At 40.8% G+C, this 9,204-nt stretch overlaps 1 protein-coding gene across 1 annotated transcript in view; it reads right to left on the bottom strand.

The window, feature by feature from the left end:
- Positions 1–395: 395 nt before the first annotated feature.
- The window catches only part of PDZD2 (PDZ domain containing 2), a 411,484-nt gene continuing 402,675 nt past the window's right edge, over positions 396–9,204 (bottom strand). The window contains 2 exon segments of the mRNA XM_027771873.1: positions 396–1,945; positions 8,841–8,975. Of these exon segments, the coding sequence (XP_027627674.1) occupies positions 1,779–1,945; positions 8,841–8,975 (302 nt within the window). The 3' untranslated portion in view covers positions 396–1,778.

Below are 9,204 nucleotides of genomic sequence, written 5' to 3'. Positions count from 1 at the left end.
AACGTAGAAGCTAAATCAAGCAGGTCTGTCTATCTAATGCCTGTACTACATTCTCCGTTGTATAATCAGCTGAAAAATGAGAGGTCCATCTGAGGAGCCTTTCTGGGCTGGCTCCACAGATGTTTGGTGGGATTGGTCACTTAGAAAAAACGATGTACAAAAGTGACAGCTCAAGCACCTCGATGATCCGGGGGTCATAGCCAGAGAATCAAACTGTAGGTTATTTGAAGAAATTGCCAACATAAAATCTTGGCATTATCATGCACGCAGGCATGACCAATGCAACGTCTGCCCGTATTCCCAGGACCTGATGGTTGGTCTGTGCCACCCAAGATTTGGGGTTGTAACTACATAGCTCTGCTCCTTTACCTTGACAGTGACTCACCCTGTTTGTCCATTTTCCTCCCCCTCCTTATGGCATTTTGGTTAACGAAGCTGACGAGGGTTTGGAATTTATCTAAGGTGCAGTACGAGGAGAGAAGAGTCAACTTGGGGACGATGCATGGCATGCCGAATGGGAACGGCTACCACGAAGCTCGTGCTTTTGAAGGAGAAGCAGCCAGGGCCAATGGACAAGCAGCATGAATTATAACAGTCTTTTGTAGGAAAAGATTTCTGGCAAAAGGAAGAATTTGCAAAACAGAAAAACAAAAAGAGCAAAAACTTCAGTCATTGCAGAGTATGTCAGACTAGGTCAAGAAAAGACATCCCCTACTTGGAAATTTCTTAAGTGTGTTGGGAAAGAGGAGAAAAACCAAACCAACCAACAAAAGAAGTCCCCTAAAAGTTCCCTATTGGGACTGTAAATATAATGCCTATGTTTATAAATCCAAGGACACTTAAAAAAATACTTGATTTTTAAAAACTTCATTTAAATTATGAATGGTTGGAGTCCATAAAATGTAGAAACAGAAACCCAGTGACTGTGATATTTTTACTTGTTCTTGACCAGTCTTAAATTCAAGCACTTAAAACGGGTTCGAAAACTAGATGCAAGGTGCTTTCAGATCTGGAACTTTCTGCTCCATCTAAGCAGCGAAGCTCATGGCTCTTTAATACAGTCTGTCAGAACTGCTATTCTGTAAAACAGCCTTATGACTTACACGTTCAGAGAGAAAATGATCAACACCTGAGGCTGATCAGTAACCCATTGAGTTGAACTCTGCAGCCATACATTATATATTACACTCACTAAAAAATATTATTTCTGTATTTTGCTTTTTCATTTTCAGAGAATTCCTGAGCTCAGTCTTACGATTAGGTCATAATTCATTCTTTTAAGTCTCATTTTCTTTCTGGGATAACATATACAGATCATTGAATGCGCCTAAAAGCATTATGTCATTTACTTATAAAATTATATAAAACTATAGTCCTTTTCATTGTGACCTCTGTGTCGCCCCTCACTTTGTTAGGTCCCTAATTGCCAGGATTTAGTATGTCAGGAGAGCTGGCAAGAGGGATGCGAAGGTCTAGCTAAATGTCTCAAGTGGAGGAGGGCATGTCACATCTGGTATCCCCATCAGCAAACGTAGGAAGTAGGGGACAGGCACTGGACAAAGTGAACCCTCCGGCCTGAGAGAGCCGGGTGGAAGGCTTCCAGAGTTCAGCTTCATTGTTGTTGCACATGGGTATGTCGGGCTTCGTAGGTAAGTACAAACTTGGAGATTTCTACAGTCCTTAGACCAAGGTTTGTTGTTTCAAGAACCCACTGTTTAAAGAAAGCATTCTGATTTGCTAAGGAAGAAGGAAACTGAAAAAGAGATTCTTGTTAAAATTCATGAAGAATTCCTATGCTTCCTAATTACTAACTGCACAGGTCCTTCTGGGATAGATTTCATAATATTCCAGGCATCAAAGTGCATGAGCCCAACCAGGGGTTTCCCGTTAACAGCAAGAATTTCGTCTCCAGCTTCTATTATTCCAGCTTGTTCTGCTGCTCCACCTGTGAGAATAAATACAGAAAAATGTTGTACTCTGTAGTATTTATACAAAATTCCAAGTAAATTAAAACGTACATGAGAAAAGTCTCTAAATGAAAAAAAATCTCTAAATGTATATTAGGGTAGGGGAATTTCTTTTTTCTTTTTTTTTTGGAGAGGTTTTCGCCATAGGGCGCGTGCGCTCACCAGACAGACAGAGAGAGACATAGAGACAGAAAACGAGAAATCACCCCCCAGGGATATAGCCACTCCACAATCCCTTCTCCATTCTTCTCTGTGCACACATGCCCAGAGTGAGCTTTTAGCTTTTGGGTCTGGGAATCAAACGGTGGTCAACTCTGTGGGAGTCCAGTGATGTAACCATTATGCCATCTGCTGGTTCTGGGAAATATTTCTTAAAACACAAAAAGTACATGTGTATAAAAATAAATGGAATTACATTAAAAAATTAAACTCTACCTCCCCTGTCTCCCCCAAAAATACAAGGTAAAAAGCAATTGAGAGGGACCAGCAGTTAGTGTAATGGCTATGTCGCTGGACTCCCATGTAGTTGACTGCGGTTTGTGTCCCTGATCCGGTGGCTTAAAATTCGAGCCAGGCGCGTGTGCTTGCGTGCCCAAGATCCTGAGAGGAGAATGGACGAGAAGGGATTGTGGCATGGCCATCCCCCCTGGGGGGGTGATTTCTCTCTATCTCTCTGTCTCTGTCTGTCTGGCGAGCGCACACACCCTATAGCAAAAATCTCTCTCAAAAAAAAAATAAATATAAAAGCAACTGACAGGAACCAGCAGATGGCTGGTGGTTAAGGGCACTGGACTCCCACATGGCCGACCACAGTTCAAGTCCCAGACTTGGCTGCTTTCTTTCTTATTCTCTCTCTCTCATTTTACTCCTCTCTGGTCAAATTGGAATAAATACATAAAATAAAGTTAAATAATTCTTTTTTTTTTTGGAGAGGTTTTCACTAGAGGGTGCGTGCGCTCGCCAGACAGACAGAGAGAGACATAGAGACAGAAAGCGAGAAATCACCCCCCAGGGGGGATGGTCACACCGCAATCCCTTCTCCTCCATTCTCCTCTCGGGATCTTGGGCATGCATGCACACGTGCCCGGTGTGAGTTTTAAGCTACCAGGTCCGGGATGCGAACCGCGGTCGACTACGTGGGAGTCCAGCGACATAGCCATTACGCTAACTGCTGGTTCCCAGTTAAATAATTCTTTAAGGGACCAGCAATTGGCGTAATAGCTATGTTGTTGGACTCCCATGTAGTTCACTGCAGTTCGAGTTTGGACCCGGTGACTTAAACTCAGACCAAGCATGTGTGCGTGCGTGCCCAAGATCCCGAGAGGAGAATGGAGGAGAAGGGATTGCATCATGGCCATACCCCTGGGGGGTGATTTCTTGTTTTCTGTCTCTCTGTCTCTGGTCTTTCTGACAAGTGCACGAGCCCTATAGCAAAAACCTCTCCAAAGTAATAATAATAATAATAATAATAATAATAATAATTTAAAAAAATGACAAGAGGAAGATATTTTCAAAGCATTAGCCAACAAAGGGTTAAGATCCAGACTAAAGAACTATGAATCAATAAGAATAATGCAAAATAAAGAAAAAGCTGAACAAAAGTTTTCAACACCTAACATCCAAAGAGCCAATAAACACAGGAAACCAGGCTCAACTTCTGATTGTTAACATACTGGCTGATAAATCCAAGTTCTAAAAATCAGTAGTTAATACTTCTTAGCAGTGACTATGCAGATTTATTACTTGTGCACGAAGCTTATTACATTTCTGTGTTCTGGCTTTGGGTAGGTGGTAGCCAATCTACAAGCTTATTTGTCTTGTTCTTTTACTGGACTGTCATAAGACCAAATGACAGGAGGGAGATGAAGGCCTTTCGGAAGCATTTAGTGTAGTGCAGTAAAGGGGGTACTACCTTTTGAAATTCTTTTGTATGAGAAAGACATGAACCTTTTTTTTTTTTTTTTAAAGAATTACTTATTCAATTTTATTTATTATTTAATTTGCTTTAGGGCACATGTGAGACAGAGTGAGAAGGAGAGCGTGCACGTGAGAAAACATAAACACTATCTTTACCAAAAAAAAAAAAAAGAAAAAAAGAAAAAAAAAGAAACAACAACAAAAAAAACAACTCAGTAAATGGAAAAAGAGGAAGACACGACCTGCTCAGATCAGCTTGGCTCCGTGTAATAGAAAATCAGAAATGACAACATGGGGGGCCAGCAGGTGGCATGGTAACTAAGGGTACTGGACTCCCACATGGCCAACTGGTTCAAGTCCTGGACTTGATGACTTGCTTTCTCACTTTCTTTCCCTCTCTCTTGCTCTGTCCTTCTCTGCTCAAATTAAATAAATAAAGTTTTTAAAAAAAATTCTTTAAAAAGAAAAATAGAAAACAACACGGGACCAGCAGATGGTGTAATGGTTGTCTCTGGACTCCCATTTAGTCTACGACAATTCAAGTCCCAGACCCTGCACCTTAAAACTCAGCCAGGCATTGGGACCAGCAGTTAGCATAATGGCTATGTCGCTGGACTCCCATATAGTCGACTGCGGTTCACGTCCCGGACCCGGTAGCTAAAAACTCATGCCGGGCGCATGTGCGTGCATGCCCAAGATCCCAGGAGAATGGAGGAGAAGAGATTGCAGCATGGCCATCCCCCCTGGGGGGGTGATTTCTCGCTGTCTCTCTGTCTCTTTCTGTCTGGCAAGTGCATGTGCCCTTATAGCAAAAACCTCTAAAACAAACAAACAAACAAACAAACAAACAAAAAACAACTCAGCCAGGCATGTGTGTGTGTGCACACCAAAATCCTGACAGGAGAATGGAGAAGGGATTGTGACATGGCCATCTGTCTCCGGTGAGTGCATGTGTCCTATTGCAAAAATCTCTCGTAAAAAAACCCAAACAAATAGAAATTGAGTCAGCAGATGGTATGGTGGTTGAGTCACTGAACTCTCACATGGCTAACCACAGTTCAATTCCCGGATAGAGCAGCTTGCTTTCTCTCTCTCACACGCGTGCTCTCCCTCTTGCTCTCACTCTCTTTCTCTTTATGGTGAGCATGTGTGTCCTAAAGCAAATTAATTATGCTTTCCCCCAAAGGTCTTGCATAACTTTTATTTATTCATTATTATTATTATTATTTAATTTGCTATAGGGCATGTGCACACACCAGAGACAAACAGACAGGGAGACAGAGGGACGGTGAGAGAGCAAGTTGCTAGACTCAACCCGTGCTCAGCCATGTGGGAGTCCAGTGCCTTAACTACCATGCCACCTGCTGGCACTGGTCTTGCAGAGCTTTTGCTGGACACATTTTTAGGTTCCTCACAGTGGTTGTTAGGAATTGTTATCAGAGTGCTGAATCCACACTTGATATTTTTCATTTTTTATTCAACACTGTTTTTGAGCCGTTCCTGGTTAATATATAAACATCTAATTTATTTCTTCAGTTGCTTTATGGCTTTTCTTTTTATGAATGTATTTTACTTGTCATTCTGTTGTAGACAGTAACTTAATTTGTTTCATAGCTTCTGTTTTAGTAAGCACTGCCAAATTTTTCCCTAGAGAGATAAAACAACATTTAGTTCTACCAGGAGGAATGAGTGCTTTCCTTTCTTCACATCCTTGCCGACACATCATATTATGAGGTTTCTTATTTTTGGCCAATCTGATAGATTTAAAAGATGATTCCTCATAGTTAATCATCTTCACCCAATAACTAACTAAAGTTTGAACATTTTTTCCTGTGTTTTCTGGCCATTTGAATTGTACCTTAGCAATTTTCTATTATTTCCTTTACCTAAATTTTCTTTTTCTTTTGTATTTTTCTTACTGAATTATGCATCTTTATAAACTTTAGACATTAACTCTTTGTTGATTAAATTATTGCAAACATCTATTAGTCAGTCACTTATATCTTTATATTGCTCTTTTTTTTTTTTTCCTTTTGGCCAGGGCTAGCTCCATGGCACAGCTGTGCATCCAGCTTAAGAGAAGCCAGATCCCACATGGAAAGACTGTGGTTTGAATCCCTGGCCCTGTCAGCCTGAAACATGCTGGGCATGCAGGTGAGTGTGCAAGAGTCAACAGACTGGTGAAGGGGATGGTGGTTTGACTAGACCCTGTGTAGGGTGCTCATCTCTCTCCTCATCTCTCTCATATGCATGCACATGCTCTATCATGAATAAAGAAAAAAACCATATTTAAAAAAAGAAAGAAAAAAAATTTGCCATAGATAGGTAGAGCTTGTTTTTTTTTTTTAAAGAATTATTTTAACTTTATTTATTTATCCATTTCAATTTGACCAGAGAGAGATAGAGTGAAAGAGAGAAGAAAAGTGAGAAAGCAAGCTGCCAGGTCTGGGATTCAAACCGCAGTCAGCCATGTGGGAGTCCAGTGCCCTTAGCCACCATGCCACCTGCTGGCCCTTAGGTAGAGCTTTTCCAATCCAAAAAAAAAAAAAAAAATCTGAAATGCTCCTAAATCTGAAACTTTTTGAGAGCTGACATCATGCCACAAGTAGACATTCCACATCTAACCTCTTACAGTGGGTCCAAGACAAAATGCTGCACTACAAAGTATAAAATTACCTTCAAGCAATGTATATAAAGTGTATATGAAGTAAATTATTTTTATGTTTAGACTGGTGCCCAACCCCAAGAAATTATATATTTGCAAATATTCCAAAATCTGAAAAAAAATCCAAATCTGAAATACTTCTGAGCTCAAGAATTTTGGATAAGGGATCCTCAATTTGTAGTAGCTAAACACTTTATATTTTTTAATATGTGTACTTTTCAGGCCGACCAGTGGTGTAGTGGTTAAGGCTATCGGATCCCCACAAGGCTGACTGCATGGTTCTAGTCCCAGACTGGTGCCTTGAAAAACATGCTGGGTGTGTATGTGTACATGCCCAAAATCCTGAGAGGAGAGCAGAGGAGAAGGGATTGCAACATGGCTATTCACCCTGTGAGGGGAAGAGGGGTACTTTTATTACTTTTGTTCTCCTTCTTTTTCTCTCTGGTGAGAACATGCACCCTATAGCAAAATAAAATACATAATGTTATGTATTCTGTTATGTTTAAGAAATCTTCCTATGAAAATGTAAAGTCATTGTTATTATTGATATATAGGGCATTCTAGTGATCTCTATGTTGACTGAATTCATCAGTCTTGGTAAATTATTTATATTGGCTTGACATTTGAGTATTTCAGTTTTTTCAATCAAGAAGAACATATAGTGACAAATTGTGTGCCCACATTTTCAATCTCTATATCATGTGCCCTATAACAAAAACCTAAAAAAAAAGAAAGAAAGAAAGAAAGAAAACTGTAGGCTTTTATATAAGAGCATTTAAAATGCTAGTCTGGGGAACAGATGCTTCCTTCTCCTTGTTTATCCATTTTCATAGCAGGTCACTTAGATTTCTAGCCAGATGCTAGAGATAAAGGCCAAGACGTTATCCAGGACATTGTTTCTCTGCTTTGCTAGAAGTAGATGTATAAGATGCTCATCTCTCCTGGGGCTCCTTCTCTACTTCAGTGTGACAACTACTGTGGGACCCTCAAGTCAGGGATCCCCAAGTCCGGCCTCCTCAGCTGATCTGGACTGGACAGTACTGGCAGTGTCTTGACACTGTATGTGTCCTGTGACTCCAGCTCCCTTTGTGAATATGTCTTAAAATATCTCCACTTAGCTGTCACTCTTGAATGATAGTTTAGCTGGGTACAGAGTTTTAAGTAGATAAAAATGTTCCTTCAGTCCTCTGAAGGTGTTAATTCTGTCGGTTTTGGGCGTCTGTACTGCCACTCTATTGTAGTGCTTTTGTTCTGTCAATTTTTTATTATCTTTCTAGATTCTACTATTCTTTTTATCTTAGAGAAATTTTTTGCTATAGGGCATGTGTGCTCACCAGAGAGACAGAGAGAGAGAAAGTAAGAAATCATCCCCCAGGGGGGATGGCCATGCCACAGTCTCCTCTTTCTCTCTCCTCTTGGGATTTTGGGCATGTACACACCTGCGATCAGTGTGAGTTTCAAGTCACCATGTCTTGGACTTGAACCTCAGTCAGCCATGTGCAAGTCTAGTGCTGTAACCACTACATTACCTGCTGGCCCCATAGAGTCCACTATTCTTTGTATTCTGAAACTTCACTGTGATTTATCAAGGTTTTGGTTTGTGACCTACTTGTATATATAGTTATAAACTGGTATTCTTGGTACCAGTCTATTAATATAATTGTGCACCTCAGGAGTCTGAGGGCGAGATTTTTGAGAAAATCTCAAAAGACGATCATAAAATGAATTATTGAACTTTAAGAAGAGACTTCATATTTACCAAGTATTTCAGTAATATCTACCTCCCATCTTTCTTGCAGTTTAGTATTTGCAAATCTAGTATTTTAAGTCAATAAGACCTTGGCTGATATTATGTACTCCTGACTGGCAAGTCTTATGGCATCTCTTAGCCTGGTGTGTTCACATCAATAACAGTAAGTGTCAACTGAAAACACAGAAATAGGGACACGGAGCGAGGGGTTGTCATTAGAGGCACAGTTAATGTTTCAGACTCTGGAGCCAGACTGCCTGGGTTTGAGACCGGTCTGCCACTTACAGTTGTGTGACCTGGATGGTTCCTTAACTTCTCTGTGGCTCAGTTTCTCTTTTTGTAAAATAGGAATAACAATGGTACCTACATGTACATCGCAAATGGGTCACCCACAGAGTAAACTCTGTGTATCACAAAGCATTAAGATCTTTTTATATTTCTGAGGACAAATTGGATTTCCAAATGGAAGGCACTGAGTTTCCAAGATCTACATAGAAAGAAAATAGCTAGAAGAAGGTTGATGAGTTGTCCAGGACGTTACCTTTGTACACCCTCTTAATGACCAGGGGCCCATCTCCAGACACCGATGACTTTCCTCCATCTAGACTCAGTCCCAGCCCAGCCGAGGTCTTCAGCACTTCCACACACAGAGCATCGTGTGCAGCTATACTTCTCCCTGCAGCAATGGCATGTCAAGATCAAACAGGGTTATTCATCGTGCCACCTGCTCAAGTGCCCCAGTGTGTTACCTCATGCACTGTGACCTCCTGGCACCTTTGAGTCCCTTTTGCCTTAAAGTGCTTGTAACATTTGAGCCCCGCATAAGGTATCTGCCCCCCCCCTTTACTCTCCTGAGTATTTTTTTTTTTTTTTTTTTTTTTACAGTGGGGGATTTTTTTCGTTCC

This window comes from Tupaia chinensis, unplaced genomic scaffold (assembly GCF_000334495.1).
Source record: "Tupaia chinensis unplaced genomic scaffold, TupChi_1.0 Scaffold000237_1, whole genome shotgun sequence".
Taxonomy (NCBI): domain Eukaryota; kingdom Metazoa; phylum Chordata; class Mammalia; order Scandentia; family Tupaiidae; genus Tupaia; species Tupaia belangeri.
Note: the sequence above shows the minus strand (reverse complement) of the source record. Positions and strands in the feature narration are given on the sequence as shown.